At 39.9% G+C, this 23396-nt stretch overlaps 1 protein-coding gene across 3 annotated transcripts in view; it reads left to right on the forward strand.

The window, feature by feature from the left end:
- Nucleotides 1-297: 297 nt before the first annotated feature.
- LOC128644129 (plexin-B3) overlaps nucleotides 298-23396 on the forward strand; it is a 41486-nt gene continuing 18387 nt past the window's right edge. The window contains exon 1 of one of the 3 annotated variants that reach the window (XM_053696840.1): nucleotides 298-463. Coding sequence is in view for 1 of the 3 variants with exons in the window: in XM_053696839.1 (XP_053552814.1) it covers nucleotides 14655-14777 (123 nt within the window). In the remaining 2 variants the exon portion in view is untranslated. Of the gene's footprint in view, nucleotides 464-14582; nucleotides 14778-17495; nucleotides 17740-23396 lie in introns of those variants that run through there. The other 2 variants (XM_053696839.1, XM_053696841.1) reach the window with 2 other exon arrangements.

The raw sequence follows: 23396 nt of genomic DNA on the forward strand, positions 1-23396 counted from the left end.
ATATAAACATATAAAGTACATACTGTGTGAGCAGGGGGCTGGGGGTGACATATAAACATATAAAGTACATACTGTGTGAGCAAGGGACTGGGGGTGACATATAAATATATAAAGTACATACGGTGTAAGCAGGGGACAGGGGGGTGACATATAAACATATAAAGTACATACTGTGGAACTGGAGCAGGGGACTGGGGGTGACATATAATAAAAACAAATTGGGGAGAAGATACTGTGGGAGCAGGGGAGCAATAACTAAATATCAGGGAAAACAGAATCTATGCGTTAGAGGGTTGATCTCTGGTTTGTGTAATTTCTGCATTGAGCAGCAGAGGGCAGCGGTACACCTCTCACCTTAGGTCATCAGTAGGCAGGGCTGGAATAGGGCACTGTGGCTTCTGTGTGCTGAGGAAGTTACTGCTCTCCGTCTCCTGGGACTGAGGCTGCATGTGCTGAGGAGCAGGTGAGTTATGGGGTCTCACATTGTGTCAAAGGTAGGGAAGTGTTACAGGTGCTTTACTCGCTCACTATACGGGAGGTGGGGCAGAGCTACAGACTGTTAGTTACCCCAACTACTTACACAAACAATCACTCATACACATGCACAGTCACACACTCATACATAAACATACACACACTCATACATACTCACACTCATACATACATACACACACACACACACATACACTCACTCATACATATACAGTCACACACTCATACATACTCACTCATACATACATACATACACTCACTCATATATACACAGTCACACACTCATACATACACATACTCACTCATGCATACACACAATCATACATACACACTCATACATACACACATACACTCACTCATACATACACATACTCCCTCATACATACACACACTCATACATACATATACTCATACATACATACATACATAAATACATACTCTCATACATACACACACTCATACATACATATACTCATACACACACTCATATATACATACTCTCATACATACACACACTCATTCATATACTCATACACACACTCATTCATACATACATACATACACACATACATACACTCATACACACATACACACATATACACACTCATACATATACAATCACACACTCATACATACTCACTCATACATACATACACACATACACTCACTCATATATACACAGTCACACACTCATACATACACACACTCATACATATACATACACATACTCACTCATACATACACACACTCATATATACACACATAGACACACACGCATACATACACACACTCTATATGTCTGTGTGCCTACCTACCTTCCCTCTATATGTATGCCTGCCTGCTTACCTACCTACCTTTCCTCTATATGTATGTCTGCCTGCTTACCTACCTTCCCTCTATATGCCTGCCTGCTTACCTACCTTCTCTCTATATGTCTGTGTGCCTACCTTCCCTCTATATGCCTGCCTGCCTACTTACCTTCCCTCTATATGTCTGCCTGCTTACCTACCTTCCCTCTATATGTCTGCCTGCTTACCTACCTTCCCTCTATATGTCTGCCTGCTTACCTACCTTCCCTCTATATGTCTGCCTGCTTACCTACCTTCCCTCTATATGTCTGTCTGCCTGCTTACCTACCTTCCCTCTATATGTCTACCTACCTTCCCTCTATATGTCTGTGTGCTTCACTACCTTCCCTCTATATGTCTGCCTGCTTACCTACCTTCCCTCTATATGTCTGCCTGCTTACTTACCTTCCCTCTATATGTCTGTCTGCCTGCTTACCTACCTTCCCTCTATATGTCTGCCTGCTTACCTCCCTTCCCTCTATATGTCTGCCTGCTTACCTACCTTCCCTCTATATGTCTGTCTGCCTGCTTACCTACCTTCCCTCTATATGTCTGCCTGCTTACCTACCTTCCCTCTATATGTCTGCCTGCTTACCTACCTTCCCTCTATATGTCTGTCTGCCTGCTTACCTACCTTCCCTCTATATGTCTGCCTGCTTACCTACCTTCCCTCTATATGTCTGTCTGCCTGCTTACCTACCTTCCCTCTATATGTCTGCCTGCTTACCTACCTTCCCTCTATATGTCTGCCTGCTTACCTACCTTCCCTCTATATGTCTGCCTGCCTACCTACCTTCCCTCTATATGTCTGCCTGTCTGCTTACCTACCTTCCCTCTATATGTCTGTCTGCCTGCTTACCTACCTTCCCTCTATATGTCTGCCTGCTTACCTACCTTCCCTCTATATGTCTACCTACCTTCCCTCTATATGTCTGTGTGCCTGTTTACCTACCTTCCCTCTATAAGTCTACCTACCTTCCCTCTATATGTCTGTGTGCCTGCTTCACTACCTTCCCTCTATATGTCTGCCTGCTTACCTACCTTCCCTCTATATGTCTGCCTGCTTACCTACCTTGCCTCTATATGTCTACCTACCTTCCCTCTATATGTCTGTGTGCCTGCTTACCTACCTTGCCTCTATATGTCTACCTACCTTCCCTCTATATGTCTGTCTGCTTACCTACCTTCCCTCTATATGTCTGCCTGCTTACCTACCTTGCCTCTATATGTCTACCTACCTTCCCTCTATATGTCTGTGTGCCTGTTTACCTACCTTCCCTCTATAAGTCTACCTACCTTCCCTCTATATGTCTGTGTGCCTGCTTTTCTACCTTCCCTCTATATGTCTGCCTACTTACCTTCCCTCTATATGTCTGCCTGCTTACCTACCTTCCCTCTATATGTCTGCCTGCTTACCTACCTTCCCTCTATATGTCTGCCTGCTTACCTACCTTCCCTCTATATGTCTGTCTGCCTGCTTACCTACAGTACCATCTCTCTGTATGTCTGTCTGCTTACCTACCTTCCCTCTATATGTCTGTGTGCCTATCTACCTTCCCTCTATATGTCTGTGTGCCTACCTACCTTCCCTCTATATATTTGTCTGCTTACCTACCTTCCCTCTATATGTCTGCCTACCTACCTTCCCTCTATATATTTGTCTGCTTACCTACCTTCCCTCTATATGTCTGCCTGCTTACCTACCTAACCTCTATATGTCTGTGTGCCTATCTACCTTCCCTCTATATGTCTGTGTGCCTACCTACCTTCCCTCTATATGTCTGCCTGCTTACCTACCTTCCCTCTATATGTCTGTCTGCCTGCTTACCTTCCCTCTATATGTCTGTCTGCCTGCTTACCTTCCCTCTATATGTCTGCCTGCTTACCTTCCCTCTATATGTCTGTATGCCTGCTTACCTTCCCTCTATATGTCTGCCTGCCTGCTTACCTTCCCTCTATATGTCTGCCTGCCTGCTTACCTTCCCTCTATATGTCTGTCTGCCTGCTTACCTTCCCTCTATATGTCTGTCTGCCTGCATACCTTCCCTCTATATGTCTGTCTGCCTGCATACCTTCCCTCTGTGTGTCTGCCTGCCTGCTTACCTACCTTCCCTCTATATGTCTGTCTGCCTGCTTACCTTCCCTCTATATGTCTGTCTGCCTGCTTACCTTCCCTCTATATGTCTGTCTGCCTGCTTACCTTCCCTCTATATGTCTGTCTGCCTGCTTACCTTCCCTCTATATGTCTGTCTGCCTGCTTACCTTCCCTCTATATGTCTGTCTGCCTGCTTACCTTCCCTCTATATGTCTGTCTGCCTGCTTACCTTCCCTCTATATGTCTGTCTGCCTGCTTACCTTCCCTCTATATGTCTGTCTGCCTGCTTACCTTCCCTCTATATGTCTGTCTGCCTGCCTGCTTACCTTCCCTCTATATGTCTGCCTGCCTGCTTACCTTCCCTCTATATGTCTGCCTGCCTGCTTACCTTCCCTCTATATGTCTGTCTGCCTGCATACCTTCCCTCTATATGTCTGTCTGCCTGCATACCTTCCCTCTGTGTGTCTGTCTGCCTGCCTGCTTACCTTCCCTCTGTGTGTCTGTCTGCCTGCCTGCTTACCTTCCCTCTATGTGTCTGTCTGCCTGCTTACCTTCCCTCTATATGTCTGTCTGTCTGCCTGCTTACCTTCCCTCTGTGTGTCTGTCTGCCTGCTTACATTCCCTCTGTGTGTCTGTCTGTCTGCTTACATTCCCTCTGTGTGTCTGTCTGTCTGCTTACATTCCCTCTGTGTGTCTGTCTGCCTGCTTACCTTCCCTCTGTGTATGTCTGCCTGCCTGTTTACCTTCCATCCCTCTATATATGTCTGTCTGCCTAGCTTTCTTATGTCTGTCTGTCTGCTTACCTTCCTTCCCTCTGTATATGTCTGTCTGTCTGCCTACTTACCTCTCTTTATCTGTCTGTCTGCTTACCTACCCTTACTTCTGTATATGCATGTCAATACCCCTACCTACCTTACCTCTGTATGTGTGTTCTTCTAGCTAGCCATAGTTCTCTGTTTTTATCTTTTTTGGCATGTCAGCATTTTGACTCATGCATTTGTACTTGTGGCTATTAACTGTTTTGGTATTGTCACATAGACCTATATGTGCACTCGTCTGTGCGAGCTACAAATGAGTGCAAGCTCTTGAGGACAGATTGGATTAAACAAAGCCATTTACCCCTTGGTGAGGTGTCCTTTGTCAGTTGTGCTTGTGTCGTCGTTTGTTCACATATATAATATTAAGACAAGCGCACCATACAATGGGCTGCTGGGTAAAGATTACTTTATATACACAGCGGTGATTGGTTTTGTCATATAGATAGTTAATGATGGTTACACACTCAGCTGTAAGTGCCCATAAAGGGGAACTACTAGTATAGTCCCCCATATCCAAAGAAATGCACCCTAGCAAGCCAGCACGGTGCCTGATCACTGCAGAGTCTAGTGGACATATATTGCCTTAAAGGGATACGGAACCCAAATATTTTCTTTAATAATTCAGGTAGAGCATGTAATTTGAAGCAACTTTCTAATTTACTCCTATTGTCAATTTTTCTTAATTCTCTTGGTATCTTTATTTGAAAAAGCAGGAATGTAGACTTACGTGCCGGTCCATTTTTGGTTCAGAACCCTGGATAGTGATTGGTGGGTACATTTATCCACCAATCAGCAAGCTGTAACCAGGTGCTGAGCCAAATATGTCCTGGCTCCTAAGCTTACATCCCTGATTTTTCAAACTTAACCCCTTAATGACAACTGACGTACCAGGTACGTCATGCAAAATCAACCAGTTAATGACAATAGACGTACCTGGTACGTCAGTTGTCTAACAGAGTGCTGGAAGCGATCGCAATCGCTTCCAGCAGCTCTCAGGGTATTGCAGTGATGCCTCCATATGGAGGCATCCTGCAATACCTTTTTAGAAGACTCTGATGCAGAGAGAGCCACTCTGTGGCCCTCTCTGCACCGGTAGCGATGGTGCCATTCGTTGGTGGGTGGGAGCGTAACAGGGAGGCGGGTGGGCGGCCCATCGCTACCCGGCATCCGGTTCCTATAAGTGCAATGTGCACGCCGGGTGCCGGGAGCGTGCGGGGGGCGTGTGTGCGTGTGTGTGCGCGCATTAGCTGGCCACTGACACCAATGAGGAGGGAAGAGGGGGTAAAAAAGATTTAAAAAAAATAAATATATAAGGATCTGGGAGGGGGAGGGGGATGGGGGTATTTTGGGGGGCTGCTACACTACAGAAAGCATTAAGAATTGCAAAAAGAGAAACAAATACTTTTGTTTTTGGGGCAAATTGGGTACTGGCAGACAGCTGCCAGTATCCAAGATGGCGGCAATTAGGTAGGGGAGAGGATTAAAGAGCTGGTGGGGGGGGGGGGATCATGGAGGTTGGGGCTAAGGCAGGGGTCCATCACAGCTAAAATATTTTTTTTTTTTTTATTTGAAAAAAAAACAAAACTCTTTTTATTTAGTACTGGCAGACTTTCTGCCAGTACTTAAGATGGCGGGGACAATTGTGGGGTGGGGGAGGGAAGAGAGTTGTTTGGGAGGGATCAGGGGGTGGGATGTGTCAGGTGGGAGGCTGATCTCTACCCTAAAGCTAAAATTAACCCTGCAAGCTCCCTACAACCTACCTAATTAACCCCTTCACTGCTGGACATAATACACGTGTGGTGCGCAGCAGCATTTAGCGGCCTTCTAATTACCAAAAAGCAACCCCAAAGCCATATAAGTCTGCTATTTCTGAAAAAGGGGGATCCCAGAGAAGCATTTACAACCATTTGTGCCATAATTGCAGAAGCTGTTTGTAAATAATTTCAGTGGGAAACCTAAAGTTTTTGACAAAATTTGTGAAAAGTGAACTTTTTTTTTTTATTTGATCACATTTGGCGGTGAAATGGTGGCATGAAATATAACAAAATGAACCTAGATCAATACTTTGGGATGTCTACTAAAAAAAAATATATACATGTCAAGGGTTATTCAGGTATTCCTGACAGATATCAGGGTTCCAATGTAACTAGCGCTAATTTTGAAAAAAAGTGGTTTGGAAATAGCAAAGTGCTACTTGTATTTATTGCCCTATAACTTGCAAAAAAAGTAAAGAACATGTAAACATTGGGTATTTCTAAACTCAGGACAAAATTTAGAAACTATTTAGCATGGGTGTTTTTTGGTGATTGTAGATGTGTAACAGATTTTGGGGGTCAAAGTTAGAAAAAGTGTGTTTTTTTCCATTTTTTCCTCATATTTTATAATTTTTTTATAGTAATTTATAAGATATGATGAAAATAATGGTATCTTTAGAAAGTCCATTTAATGGCGAGAAAAACGGTATATAATATGTGTGGGTACAGTAAATGAATAAGAGGAAAATTACAGCTAAACACAAACACAGCAGAAATGTAAAAATAGCCTTTGTCATTAAGGGTAAGAAAATTGAAAAATGGTCTGGTCATTAAGGGGTTAAAGGAACACTGAACCCAAATTTTTTTTCTTGAATGATTCAGATAGATCATGCAATTTTAAGCAATGTTCTAATTTACTCCTATTATCAAATTTTCTTCATTCTCTTGGTATTTTTATTTAAAAACCAAGAATGTAAAGTTTAGATGCCGGCCCATTTTTAGTGAACAACCTGGGTTGTTTTTGCTGATTGGTGGATAAATTCACCCACCAATAAACAAGTTCTGTCAAGGTTCTAAACCAAAAATTAGCTGACTTCTTAGCTTATATGCCTTCTTTTTCAAATAAAGATAGCAAGAGAACAAAAAATAATTGATAATAGGAGTAAATTAGAAAGTTGCTTAAAATTGCATGCTCTATGTGAATCACAAAATAAAAATTTTGGGTTCAGTATCCCTTTAACAAAATTTCTTTTTTTTTTCTCTGCAGCTAATTTTCAATGTAAATTTCAACTGCTGCAATATATTATAGAACTTTAAAAATAGCTTTATTCTTTAGTTAATCAACACGTAGCAATTGTGCTGGTGCCTTAGTGTAACTGCCTAATTTAAGATTGAATTTCAAAATGACCTGCAGAAAATTGTTCGCTAAAGAAAACGCAGAAAATGAAAAAAGTTCTGCTTCTGGGTTGATAGAGAGTAACACATACCCCAGATGCATAAAACACATCACTTTCGCAAAGTAAAAATAAACGGTTACTACATGTTGTAACACCCTCTTATATACATTATACGTCCAAAAGTATGTGGTCATCTGACCCCCACAACATTATAAGTTTGTTGGACAACCCATTCTTAAGCTATCGGCATTAAAGGGACATTAAACACTAAATAAATGCTAGATAGAATGATGCATTCCAAGAAGATTATTAGTCTGAGAATAACACGTAGATGTATTTTTTACAGTTTCATTAGCTGTTTAAATATTGGCAAAATAATGTAAAGTTTTAGTGTCTATAAAACAATGGGAGCTGCCATGTTGTAACTTAGGTTACCTTCTCTGCTGTGGCCAATTAGGGACAGTTATACATAGGTCATTAGAGTGTGCAGCCAATGGCTGTGTAGAATATAACAGTGTTCTGCACTTCCATTTCTAACAGGAACTGAAAAGCTCACAATTTCAGAATGAAATTACAGGAAAAGGGGACAAATAAACAATGAAAGTGTATTGCAGAGGTTTATTTTTATATATAGATATATATATTCTTTATCATTTTATATATATATCATTTTATATTACCATCTCAAAGTGTTTAATGTCCCTTTTTAATATGGAGTTGGTCCCTTCTTTGTGGCTATGACAGCCATCACTCTTCTAGGAAGGCTTTGCACAAGATTTTGGAGTGTGTCTGGGAGTGGGGAATTCTTGCCTATTCAGCCAACGGAACATTTGTTATGTTGGATGAGGAGGTCTGGTTTGCAGTTAGTTTTCCAAATCATCCCAAAGGTGTTCAGTGGGGTTAAGATCAGGGCTCTGCAGGCCATTAGGTTCCACCATAGCAAACATGGCTAACCTTGTCTTCATGGACCTCACGTTGTGCACAGCTTTTCTAGAACAGGTAAGGCCTTCCCCAAACTTGCCACAAAGGACTCGATTTATTATCCACGGGCGGACATATTTGCCTCTCTCTGCCTGGCTTCTTCTCTGGTGGGCAACAATTTACTGCTCATATTTGCCGATACTGAGCACTCGTGTGCAACCCTACCCCTTTCCCATGCACAGTCAGTCACATACGAGCAGGAGCTGTCAATCTCCCCAGTCAAAAGAGATTGGGGGGATTGAAATGTTCCACCTAAGAGGTGGAGAACAGGGCAGGGAAGCAGCGGTCTAATGACCGCTGCTTGATAAATCCTGACTGCAGGTTCGCTTGTGCGAAGGGGAGAGGAGGGCTTGATAAATGGAGCCCAAAGTTGAATGCACCCAATTGTCTAAAATGTCTTTGTATCCTGTAGCATTAAGGTGACCCTTCACTGGAACTAAGGTGCCTAGCCAAAACCCTGAGTGGCTTTACATGACTCCAGCCAACACTTGGGAACATGCATGTTGTTGTGTGGCGTTTGGCCATAGAAACCCAGTGCACAAAGCTCTCAACGCACAGTTCTTGTGCTGATTTTGCTTCCGGAGGTAGTGTGGAACTCTATAGTGAGTGATGCAACTGATGACGGGTGATTTGTACACGCTACGCACTTCAGCACTCAACAGCCCAGTTTGCGCGGTCTACCACTTTGTGGATGGGCTGTTGCTCCTAGATGCTTCCACTTCACATTAATAGCACTTACAGTTGACCAGGGCAGGTTTTGTTAGGGAAAAATTTCACAAACTGACTTGTGGCAAAGTTGTCACTAAGCTCTTCAGTATAACTTATTGTATAGCCAACATTTGTTTATGGATATTTCAGGGTATGTACTGGATTTTATGCACCTCTTAGCAACAGATGTGGCTAAAACACCTGAAGTAAATAATTAGTAGTGGTGACCTATCAGTGACCATGACAACAAGCAATATAGCGTGAACAAATGCTTTAGTTTCCTGCCCCTTTAATACTTACACTATTTATTCTACTAGAGAAGACATAACAGGTCAGTAGACTTCTGTGCTGAGTATGTAGCTTGTATTTGCTTTATCTACAGCCTATGTGCAGTGTACGAGAAAACACGGGGGATACGGAGAAGGAATGTGATAGGGAAGAAAACACAATGTCACATGCTGGGGGGGGGGAGGAATAAGTGACGCTGGGGAATGATTCAGAAATACTCAGAATTGCAAAAATATGTTATATGGTGCAATAAGAGGGTTATACGGTCCAATAGGAGGTGTTATATGGTCCAATAGGAGGGGTTATAAGGAGAGTTATATGGTCCAATAGGAGGAGTTATAAGGAGAGTTATATGGGGCAACAGGAGGAGTTATAAGGAGAGTTATATGGTCCAATAGGAGGGGATATAAGGAGAGTTATATGGTCCAATAAGAAGATTTATAAGGAGAGTTGTATGGGGCAATAGGATGAGTTATAAGGTGGGTTATATGGTCCAATGGGAGGGGTTATAAGGAGAGTTATATGATCCAATAGGAAGAGTTATAAGGAGAGTTGTATGGGGCAATAGGAGGAGTTATAAGGTGGGTTATATGGTGCAATATGAGGAGTTATACGGAGGGTTATATGGGGCAATAGGAGTTATAAGGAGAGTTATATGGGGCAATAGGAAGAGTTATTTTGGGAGGGTTATATGGTGCAATAGGAAGAGTTATAAGGAGAGTTATATGGGGCAATATGAGGAGTTATAAGGAGAGTTGTATGGGGCAATAGGAGTTATAAGGAGGGTTATATGGGGCAATAGGAGGAGTTATTTTGGGAGGGTTATATGGTGCAATATGAGGAGTTATAAGGAGAGTTATATGGGGCAATATGAGGAGTTATAAGGAGAGTTATATGGGACAATATGAGGAGTTATAAGGAGAGTTATATGGGACAATATGAGGAGTTATAAGGAGAGTTATATGGGACAATATGAGGAGTTATAAGGAGAGTTATATGGGGCAATATGAGGAGTTATAAGGAGAGTTATATGGGGCAATATGAGGAGTTATAAGGAGGGTTATATGGGGCAATATGAGGGGTTATAAGGAGGGTTATATGGGGCAATATGAGGAGTTTTAAGGAGGGTTTTATGGGGCAATATGAGGAGTTTTAAGGAGGGTTTTATGGGGCAATATGAGGAGTTATAAGGAGAGTTATATGGGGCAATATGAGGAGTTATATGGGGCAATATGAGGAGTTATATGGGGCAATATGAGGAGTTATATGGGGCAATATGAGGAGTTATATGGGGCAATATGAGGAGTTATATGGGGCAATATGAGGAGTTATATGGGGCAATATGAGGAGTTATATGGGGCAATATGCGGAGTTATATGGGGCAATATGCGGAGTTATATGGGGCAATATGCGGAGTTATATGGGGCAATATGCGGAGTTATATGGGGCAATATGCGGAGTTATATGGGGCAATATGCGGAGTTATATGGGGCAATATGCGGAGTTATATGGGGCAATATGCGGAGTTATATGGGGCAATATGCGGAGTTATATGGGGCAATATGCGGAGTTATATGGGGCAATATGAGGAGTTATATGGGGCAATATGAGGAGTTATATGGGGCAATATGAGGAGTTATATGGGGCAATATGAGGAGTTAAAAGGAGAGTTATATATTGGTATTCCATCAGATTCCCACACCTCCCTACCATGGGGCATATTCACACACACAGGCGTATGGAGCTACTTTTGTGTTGTAACTTGTAACTGGGAACAACATGAATTGGTTTTCTGTTTATCCAGCCGGGAGTAGTGTCTCCTACAGACTAATTAGCAGTCTTTCTGTTTATTTCTGGTGCCTCCTGACTCCTCCGCTCCTAGATCTGAATATTAGACACAAAATTATCTGACCTGACACTGGTTCCTGCCTTGTATCCCTGACCCGCACCCATGCTGGGGAGCCCAGCCCAAAATAGAAATACCACTTCCCCTGAGAGGCTTGTCTGGGTCTCTGTGTTTTACCTTCTGTTCATGCAACAAGGGAGGCTAGAAATATATTGTCATTTTCTCTGAATGGATGTTTAACCATTTAGCTGCCAGGAGTGTCTACACAATGCATGTGGGTGTATGCGTGTGTGTGTGTTATAGTGTGTGTATAATGTATATAGTGTATGTAATGTGTGTGTGTTTATAGTATGTGTATATAGTGTGCGTGATTTTATGTGTATATAGTGTGTGCGTGATTTTATGTGTATATAGTGTATGTATGTTTGTGTATATAGTTTGTGTGTATATAGTGTGTGCGTGATTTTATGTGTATATAGTGTGTGTATGTTTGTGTGTATGTATGTGTATATAGTGTGCGTGATTTTATGTGTATATAGTGTGTGCGTGATTTTATGTGTATATAGTGTATGTATGTTTGTGTATATAGTTTGTGTGTATGTTTGTGTATATAGTTTGTGTGTATGTTTGTGTATATAGTTTGTGTGTATGTATGTGTATATAGTGTGTGCGTGATTTTATGTGTATATAGTTTGTGTGTATGTATGTGTATATAGTGTGCGTGATTTTATGTGTATATAGTGTGTATATGTTTGTGTATATAGTTTGCGTGATTTTATGTGTATATAGTTTGTGTGTATGTATGTGTATATAGTGTGTGCGTGATTTTATGTGTATATAGTGTGTATATGTTTGTGTATATAGTTTGTGTGTATGTATGTGTATATAGTGTGCGTGATTTTATGTATATATAGTGTGTATATGTTTGTGTATATAGTTTGTGTGTATGTATGTGTATATAGTGTGCGTGATTTTATGTGTATATAGTTTGTGTGTATGTTTGTGTATATAGTGTGTGCGTGATTTTATGTGTATATAGTGTATGTTTGTGTGTGATTTTATGTGTATATAGTGTGTGTATGTTTGTGTGTATTTATAAATAGTGTGTGTGTATGTGTATATAGTGTGTTTGTGTGTATTATTATCATTTATTTATTTAGCGCCGCCAAATACCATAGCGTTGGGTACAATGATAGGGGTATACAATGACAAGGATTAGTGATATAATACAAAACATAACAAAACTAAACAAATCTAGCACAGGAGGAAGAGTGTCCAGTGTGTATATGTGTATATAGTGTGCATATGTGTATATAGTGTGTGTGTGTATTTGTGTTTATATTGTGTGTGTGTGTTTGTGTATAGTGTGTGTGTATATAGTATGTTTATATGTGTACATATGTGTTTTTATATATAATACTTTTGTATACATAGTAATTTCAGATAGACGGTGCAATACTATAATCAGAAAGGTAATAGTTATTGTTTTTTTAATATTTTAGAAGATTGTTACTTACTGGCAGGAAAAATTGCTAATTTTTAATATAATTATTTTTTTAAATTGATGACGAAATCTGTATTTTGGAATAATTTGGGATTTTCTGGGTTTGGGGATTTTTACCTGTATGTACAGTATATCTGTGTGTGCAGATGTTAAATATCATTACAATGACATTTTTGTTTTTGTTTCAAAGTTTGTGTTTAACCTCTTCAAAGAAGTTAAACACACAGTAGGAGTACTGCTCAGGGTCCGAGTGGAAACCACCAATGATTCAATCAGCAGTGATAGTCACACCACTCAGATGTGGACATAGTGTTGCTGAATGGATTTAAAGGGACAGCAAACTCCTTGTAATTACAATACATTTTTGTTGTGTTACTATAAAGTAACATATCAGCCAAATCTTGATGTTTTAAAACACATTAACATCCTTTTTCTGCAATTATTTATCAATAGCTAAACTCCACGCACCATTTGTCTTATTTGGAAGAGCCAATCTGGGATTTAGTTGACAGACAACAAGGCTAGTCACTGCCATAAAGTGCATTTATTTGCAGTTGTGATCAGTTAATGCCAATTAGTGAAATATATGTAGTAGGGTTAGCCTTGGGAAGTCAGTAGGATGCTTTTCATGCTCTGAGAAGTAGAAATTGCTTAATTTACATGAAAATGGAGCAAAATAAATAATTAAAATGTTTTGCACATTTTTTTCATTATGTATAACTAAACATTTTATATTAAAATGTCAATGTGTTTGATGTCCCTTTAAGTTGTTTGTAAAAAATAAATAAAAATAAAATAAAAATGGAAATGACTATTAACAACTAGTAAAATGACTTGTTGCCTTACCCAGGAGCACTTCATTTAAAGAGACAGTAAACATCTTGTAATTACAAGACATTTATTTTGTCTCACTATAGAATTACATAGCCAAGTTGAAACATTTTTTTAAAACAAATTGCCGCACCCACCACTGCCTCATTGGAAGAGCCAATCTGGGCTAGCCACTATGATTCAGTTGTTATCTGCTAAAGCCAGTTAGGGACAGACATGTAGCAGGTTTAGCCTTGAGGGTCTGCAGGATGTGTTTTGAGAATTTGAAAAGCCATGATTTTTATAGCTAAATTACAAAATAAATAGTGAAAGTATATTGCATAGTTGTTTTAATATGTATTATGAAAAAATTATATTAAAATTCTTAAGTTGCTACCATCCCTTTTGCCTTTTACCGCCGTTATGCCGTTGTATTCCATCAAAACAGCACTGAGCTTTAGTGCCGTTAGGACGAAATACAACGTCATAGCCGTTGGATGTCCTGAAGCCAACTGCGCTTCCTGGATTTGATTCCCGTCTAGAGTGCGTTCCTAGGGTCATAGGGACGTCCCCCAAACCCGATCTCATAATTGAAGTACACAATCGCGGGATTTCAATTTGTCTACATCAGAACGTTGTTCCGATGTAGACATTATGACCCTGTCATGAAAGGGTTAACAATAAATTGGGTAGGAGATCTTGTTTTGAACTGGCATTCCTGTAGTATATTTACCCAGCATATATGTTCATTGCTTTCTTTGTATGTATTTTCTAGGGAAGCCATAGCTAAGTAGTATTACTCCTTTTCTTTTTTTCACATTCAATAAAATCAGTATACGTCACATAATAGTTTCCAAACTTCAAATATTGGAAGCGCATTGAACCAGGTATTCCTGCTGGGGCATATCAGCCATAACTTTCATGAATTGTATATAACAAATACCATAACCTCAGCAGTAAGTATGATCAAAGCCACTCCTACTTTTTATCATTCTTAGTGAAATCTGAATCTTTCAGCATGATCCAATTGGTAGACACTTCTCAACTTAGCTGGGGAAGTGAAGGGCTTACAATCGGCCTGCAAAGGGGACTATTAGAAAGCACTAAGCATGGATGAATAATAACACAGAAGTAGCTTGTCCAAAACCTCGAGGTTTGGCAACTAGGCGCCTAACTGATCTCTCCGAAGGAAGAAGAAAAAAAAAAAGTGGGGAAATTTTGCCTCGAAGGTATAAGGTAATATAGAACAATGTAGTAGTATTACTCTTTTAAAGGGACATAATACCCATATGCTAAAAGCAGTCCTGACAACTTATATGGTCTGTTCGTGTGACACACGATTTGGCTCTGATTTTTCACGGTCACCTGATGATCTGCATAAATCACAGGGTGGGCTGTGAGCTCTGTACGTATCTTTTGATTACATAAGAGCAGGCAGTTAAAGGTGAGTTACAAAGCTCTGATCCAAATTGTGTGCACACCTATGATCTTGTGAATACTGTATCAGTAGTGAATGGGCGAGGGGGTGTGCAGGGTGGCCTTTTTGTTTGTTTTTTTGTCTTCTGTCTGGATTAGGTATAGTTGCCCCGCCCACAAGTTTCTTTCAGGAACTGCTGGATATTCCAATACTGTGGGGTCGATTTATCAAGCTAAGGCGGGCAGGGGCGTACATATGCGGTGCTGTCAGCCTGCCACTTGAGGCTGGGCGTGAGACACTATGCCTAGCACAGCTTAAAGGACCAGTCAACACAATAGATTTGCATAATCAACACGTGCAAGATAACAAGACAATGCAATAGCACTTAGTCTGAACTTCAAATGAGTAGTAGATTTTTTTTTCTGACAATTTTAAGTTATGTCTATTGCCACTCCCCTGTACCATGTGACAGCCATCAGCTAATCACAAAAGCATACACGTACCATGTGACAGCCATCAGCCATTCACAAATGCATATATGTTTATTCTGTGAGTTCTTGCACATGCTCAGTAGGAGCTAGTGCCTCAAAAAGTGTAAATATAAAAAGACTGTGCACATTCTGTTAATGGAAGTAAATTGGAAAGTTGTTTAAAATTGCTCCTCTATCTGAATCATAAAAGTTTTATTTTTTACTTAAGTGTCCCTTTAATCTACAGTCAGAAGGAGAGAGGAGGGGACTGTTCCACTAAGGTCTGAACTCTGTTTATTGCTGTGGAATTCTTTGATGTTTGCTGCTGTTCTGGACAAGTGATCCCAGCCCCCCCTCCCTCCCTGCAGCTCAAATATCAGGTCATGGCTTATTTTAAACCTTTTTACTCCTATAGGTGATGATATATATATATATATATATATAAGCTCAGGATCGTGCACGTGTCTGCAGCACTATATCGCAGCAGTTTTGCGACAATGTTATACATGAGCAAGAGAACTAGATGTCAGCACTATTTCCACCTACCTAAGTATCTCTTCAACTTAGAATACCATAGAAATTAAGCAAATTTTATATTAGAAATAAATTGGAAACTTTTTTGAAAACTTTTGAGTTTAATGTCAATATGTTGCATGTCTTGGGAATATCATATACTACGTTATATACTAGGCAATGCTTCGTTGTTACCTGATCAATCTATTTTACAATAATAAGTTATAAGAATAGGATCAGACAGAGCAAATGGCAGCATCTTATACACCTAGATGTATTCTCAATCATACTCATGGGTTAGTAAGTTTGTCTCTGCACATTATTTTTTTACCCCATTATTGTAGAGGATAATATCTACATAGAAATAATTTGCTGGCTGAAGAGGATGATCATTTACTTATTATTATTATTATTATTATTATTATAGAAATACACAGATGCATGCTATCCTACACACATGCTAGCACATATATATTCACATGCATGCAATTGCAAACATATGCACAAACATATATACATGCATGCATTGCCTCCAGACATACACATATGAACATGCAGACATATACATGTGCTTTGTACACACACTCAAGCACACATACACACATGCACGCTTGCAGACACATGTATGGAGACATGTAGTCATACAATCATGGACACACGCTTGCATGTAGACATACACACATGCACGCTTTCAGACACATGCACAGAAACATGCAGTCATAAAATCGTGGACACGCTTGAATGTCGACATACACACATGCACGCTTGCAGACACATGCATAGAGACATGCAGTCATACGATCATGGACACATGCTTGCATGTAGACATACACACATGCACACTTGCAGACACATGCACAGAAACATGCAGTCATACAATCATGGACACACTTGAATGTCGACACACACACATGCACGCTTGCAGACACATGCATGGAGACATACACACTTGCAGACACATGCATGGAGACATGCAGTCATACAAACATGGACACACACGCTTGTATGTAGACATACAAATATGCGTGCACACTCACATACAAACTCATGAATGTAGACATACCTGTGCACATGCACACTTACACACGCGCACAATTGTAGCTAGAAATATGTATTTCTTTAATCCATAACCCTTGCAGACCATTAACAGATGAGTACAGGGGGCATTTATTGATAGCATGCAGTGTGTATTCTGTGTTTAATATCACATTCCTTATCTGACTGCAAGGAGCCATCTGACAAGTTCATTATCTGCTCCCACATTTGCTGGCAATGAGTACCATGTATCTACTACCGTATCTCATCTTAGTTTTTTACAGCATACCCTCTTGTTCTACCTCTTTTTGCTCCTGCATCACTTGAATGTTTAGATCTCCCTTTGTTTATTGCACATAGTTTGTATTGCCCCCGCCCCAGTCTGTGTCATGGTTGTAATTGTAGGCCTGTTTCGTGGCCCTAGGGTGCCTTTTCCGGCATGGGTCATGCTTGCTAGAGGATATAGGACTTGCTGCTGCTGCCGCCGCCGTACCCTCCCCCACACTTGCACAACTTGTCTGTCTGGATCATGGAAGCTCACAGCTTTCCAGGAGAGCACACACCTGTCTCTGAGCCACCTCTGGTGTATTGATGCGGTCTCTGTGGAATTAATGCAAGGCAAACAATGGTTCAGGGTAGTCTGTAAGGGCCTGTCTGGGCAGCTGCGCTACCTGCCAGGGGAAACATACTATAGACACAGTGGCCCAGGTGTACTAAGCCGTGCTGTCCCTAAAAACATCTGCCCAGCGGTGCAGCTATCCTGGTGAGTGCACTTGTGCAGTAACCTATTGTATATGTATGGGGAAGTCCCAAAAATCCAGCCATTCTTCTTCCTTAGCAACCTACGGCTGGGGATAAATGACTATTGTTTAACTTTATAGCTTTGTATACACTGTAGCGTTGAGCCAGGGGATGCGATTAAACAGTACGGTAAGGACATGAATTACTGGGGAAGAGGAGATGGAGGTTACAATCATATGTTAGAAAGACAAAAATTATACCTCACAGGTCTGTACAGAACCTGACCACCTACAGAATGGTCAGAATTAGATCAACAATACAATATATATATATATATATATATATATATATATATTTTTTTTTTTTTTTTACATGGTCCTTTTAATTCTAACTATAGTCGTTGACTCTAGGTTTGTGCATCTTTGTCAGTCTCTGTTTTAGGTAGCACTGCTTAGCAGACATGGGCTGTCTGCAGACCCTGTGAATGGCGCTGGCCCTGTCCGCTCATGCCCGGGCATGTGAGATACAACAGTGCCAGACGTGCCAACAAGACATTCACCCAGTGAGCTCGTTTGCATATTCATGAAATTGTCCGATTTTGCAAAAGGTTTTTATTGTGTAGTAGAGGGAGGCGCGGCGTGAGCCAGGGAATCGCTCTTTTTGTAAAACATAGAGAAAACGTTCAGCGTTTACTAAAGTTCCCTTATAAATGTCTTCCCGAAGTGCCAGATTAAAGGGACTTACAATACATAAAGTTTGTAAACCCTACAAACACGGCACCACAGCAGCAACTGGGAGCTAGCTAAGCATATATGGTAAGCCAATGACGAGAAGCCATTGCTGCTTATGAGGCTACTTAGGTATACTTTTAACAAAGGATACCAAGAGAACAAAATAAGTTTGATCATAGAAGTAAATTGAAAGGTCTCTTAAAATTGCAATTGGAATTTTTCATTTTAGTCTCTCATATCCCTTTAATTAATTCTCAGGGTAGTTGTATATATACCACGGTCATTCTTGGATTCCTATAATTTTATTAAGGATATGTTAAAGGGATATGAAACCCAATTTTTTTCTTTCATGATTCAGATAGAGCATGACATTTAAATAACAAACTGATAATAGGAGTACATTAGAAAGTTCTTTTAAATCGCATGCTGTATCTAAATCGTGAAATAATTTTATTTGGTTTCATATCCCTTTAATTCCCCATCAACTAAGTTTTGGTTCTGCAAATTTCTCCTGTACTTTCTACCTTTTACCATGAGATCATGACCTCTTGTTCTGGTGTCGCTCTGTATGTGACAAATGTTGTCACCTGCCGCTTTTTTAAAGGGACACTCAAGTCAAAATTCAGCTTTCATGATTCAGATAGAGCAGCAATTTTAAACTACTTCCCAATTTACTTCAGTAACAAAATGTGCACAGTCTTTTCATATTTACACTTTTTGAGGCACCAGTTCCTACTGAGCATGTGCAAGAATTCACAGACTATACGTATATGTATTTGTGATTGGCTGATGGCTGTCACATGATACAGGGAGAGTAGAAATAGACATAACTTTGAAATGTATCAGCTAAGGACCTACTACTCATTTGAAGTTCAGACTAAGTGCTATTGCATTGAATTGGTATCATGTATGTGTTGATTATGCAAATCTACTGTATTCACTGGTCCTTTAGACCCATAAATACACATGGATATTTCTATTCTATCTTCTCTCTCAGGAGCCAAATGGGGGCCCCTGGGTCACACTGTTTTAGGGAGGGGACATATGGGCCTCTGTGTCACAAAACTGTAGTAGGGAGGAGACATGCATCACACACACACATATATACAGGTATATTGGGCAATATAATGTGTTACTGGTATGTGTCACTGTGTGACATCACTTTATAGCTTCCTATTTACATTATACCAAGACTATAGTGCTTAGTTCTAAGACATTTACAGTATACCAAGACTATAATGCTTAGTTCTAAGACATTTACGGTATACCAAGACTATAGTGCTTAGTTCTAAGACATTTACAGTATACCAAGACTATAGTGCTTAGTTCTAAGACATTTACGGTATACCAAGACTATAGTGCTTAGTTCTAAGACATTTACGGTATACCAAGACTATAATGCTTAGTTCTAAGACATTTACGGTATACCAAGACTATAGTGCTTAGTTCTAAGACATTTACGGTATACCAAGACTATAGTGCTTAGTTCTTAGATATTTATAGTATACCAAGACTATAGTGCTTAGTTCTAAGACATTTACGGTATACCAAGACTATAGTGCTTAGTTCTAAGACATTTACGGTCTACCAAGACTATAGCACTTAGTTCTAAGACATTTACAGTATACCAAGACTATAGTGCTTAGTTCTAAGACATTTACGGTATACCAAGACTATAGTGCTTAGTTCTAAGACATTTACAGTATACCAAGACTATAGTGCTTAGTTCTAAGACATTTACAGTATACTAAGACTATAGTGCTTAGTTCTAAGACATTTACAGTATACCAAGACTATAGCACTTAGTTCTAAGACATTTACAGTATACCAAGACTATAATGCTTAGTTCTAAGACATTTACGGTCTACCAAGACTATAGCACTTAGTTCTAAGACATTTACAGTATACCAAGACTATAGCACTTAGTTCTAAGACATTTACGGTATACCAAGACTATAATGCTTAGTTCTAAGACATTTACGGTATACCAAGACTATAATGCTTAGTTCTAAGACATTTACAGTATACCAAGACTATAATGCTTAGTTCTAAGACATTTACGGTATACCAAGACTATAGCACTTAGTTCTAAGACATTTACAGTATACCAAGACTATAGCACTTAGTTCTAAGACATTTACAGTATACCAAGACTATAGCACTTAGTTCTAAGACATTTACGGTATACCAAGACTATAATGCTTAGTTCTAAGACATTTACGGTCTACCAAGACTATAGTGCTTAGTTCTAAGACATTTACGGTATACCAAGACTATAGCGCTTAGTTCTAAGACATTTACAGTATACCAAGACTATAGTGCTTAGTTCTAAGACATTTACGGTCTACCTGATTGGCCCGCGAGTCTGCAGGAGATGGCATTGCACCAGCATCTCTTGTGAGCTGCTGGTGCAATGCTGAATACGGAGAGCGTATTGCTCTCCGCATTCAGCGATGTCTGTTAGACCTGATAAGGTCCGACAGACATTTGATACATTGGCCTCTGTCTCAGAGGGGGAGAGGGGGCGGCATTGCACAAGCAATTCACCAGAAATGCTTGTGCAATGTTAAATGCAGACAGTGTATGCTATCGGCATTTAGCGATGTCGGCAGACATGATCCGCTACAGCGGATCATGTCCGCCTGACACTTAGTAAATCTACCCCTATGTCTCAGTAAAATCACACTATGTGACAGTGTGACACGCTATATGAGGTCTGTTCCCTAGATCATACTATGTCTCAGTAAAATCACACTATGTGACAATGTGACACGCTATATGAGGTCTGTTCCCTAGATCATACTATGTCTCAGTAAAATCACACTATGTGACAATGTGACACTCTATATGAGGTCTGTTCCCTAGATCATACTATGTCTCAGTAAAATCACACTATGTGACAGTGTGACACGCTATATGAGGTCTGTTCCCTAGATCATACTATGTCTCAGTAAAATCACACTATGTGACAGTGTGACACGCTATATGAGGTATGTTCCCTAGATCATACTATGTCTCAGTAAAATCACACTATGTGACAGTGTGACACGCTATATGAGGTCTGTTCCCTAGATCATACTATGTCTCAGTAAAATCACACTATGTGACAGTGTGACACGCTATATGAGGTCTGTTCCCTAGATCATACTATGTCTCAGTAAAATCACACTATGTGACAGTGTGACACGCTATATGAGGTATGTTCCCTAGATCATACTATGTCTCAGTAAAATCACACTATGTGACAGTGTGACACGCTATATGAGGTCTGTTCCCTAGATCATACTATGTCTCAGTAAAATCACACTATGTGACAGTGTGACACGCTATATGAGGTCTGTTCCCTAGATCAGTGTTTTTCAACCAGTGTGCCGTGGCACACTAGTGTGCCGTGAGAGATCCTCAGGTGTGCCACGGCAGACTGACAACAGTGTGACATATTTTTTAAACTTTGCTTGTTTTTTACTCCCAGTGCAGGGGTAGTTTGTAGGAGGCATGGCATAACAGCACAATACATACAGTATGTGTGTGTTTGTGTGTATGTGTATATATATATGCTGTATTATGCTACAATGTGTGATATTTTTAAAATTTTGGGATGGTGGTGTGCCACAGGATTTTTTAATTTAAAAAAGTGTGCCACGGCAAAAAAAGGTTAAAAATCACTGCCCTAGATCATACTATGTCTCAGTAAAATCACACTATGTGACAGTGTGACACGCTATATGAGGTCTGTTCCCTAGATCACATAATAACTCTGTAAAATTGCATTATGTGACAGTGACACGCTATATGAGGTCTGTTCCCCAGTTCACACTATGGCCTAGTAAAATTACAGTGTGTGACAGTGTGACACGCTATATGAGGTCTGTTCCCCAGATCACACTATGGCCTAGTAAAATCACAGTGTGTGACAGTGTGACACGCTATATGAGGTCTATTCCCCAGATCACACCATGGCTCAGTAAAATCACAGTGTGTGACAGTGTGACACGCTATATGAGGTCTGTTCCCCAGATCACACTATGGCCTAATAAAATCACAGTGTGTGACAATGTGACACGCTATATGAGGTCTGTTCCCCAGATCACACCATGGCTCAGTAAAATCACATCATAAAATGAAAAAATGAGAAAATCTCTTCCTGTGTCGTCATCTGGGCTTTAAAGGGACAGAGTACTGTACACTTATTTTCCCTTTAATGTATTTACAGTCACTTGTTATACCAGCTGCAGAGTATAAAATGTATGAGGGATTTATTTTTATTTATGTACATGAAATAGCTGATTTTGTTCTTTAAAACCACAACCTATTAAAATTGGTTACGCTTGCAGTCAGATTTCCTTATTTGTTAATTTTCTGTATACACATATGATTCTTTATATTATCTCTGTCTATATACCAAAGTCCAATACTTAGAAAGAACAATTGAACATTTAACATGTTATTGCTTATCTCTCCTACCTCCCACTGAAAGTGTAATTTCTGAGGCTGGCTATGTTTGCACAGCGTTTCTATAGCCTATACAAACTTTCAGTATAGTTAGGGTAACCACTGGCAAAACCTGCTATTTCAAATGCCAAAATAAAGGTAAAAGAGCTATTTGTAAACAATTTAATACATTCCAGGTAAAGTAGATCATTGGTAACAAATTAAAGGGGAGAAAAATTTAGGATAAACTGTCCCTTTTAATCTAGCGTATATATGCAGACTTAAATTCTTTTTAAAGGGATATGAAACCCACGTTTTATCTTTCATGATTTAGATAGAGTGCTCGATTTTAAACACCTTTCTTCTGTTATCAATTTTTCTTTTGGTATCTTTTGTTGAAAAGCAGGGACGTATGCTTAGGAGCTTGCTCATTTATGGTGCAGTATATGGCAGCAGTTTTATTCTCTGTCTGAATCATAAAATAAATTTATAGGGTTTCATATCCCTTTAAATCGGA

Source organism: Bombina bombina, unplaced genomic scaffold (assembly GCF_027579735.1).
Source record: "Bombina bombina isolate aBomBom1 unplaced genomic scaffold, aBomBom1.pri scaffold_1147, whole genome shotgun sequence".
Taxonomy (NCBI): Eukaryota; Metazoa; Chordata; class Amphibia; order Anura; family Bombinatoridae; genus Bombina; species Bombina bombina.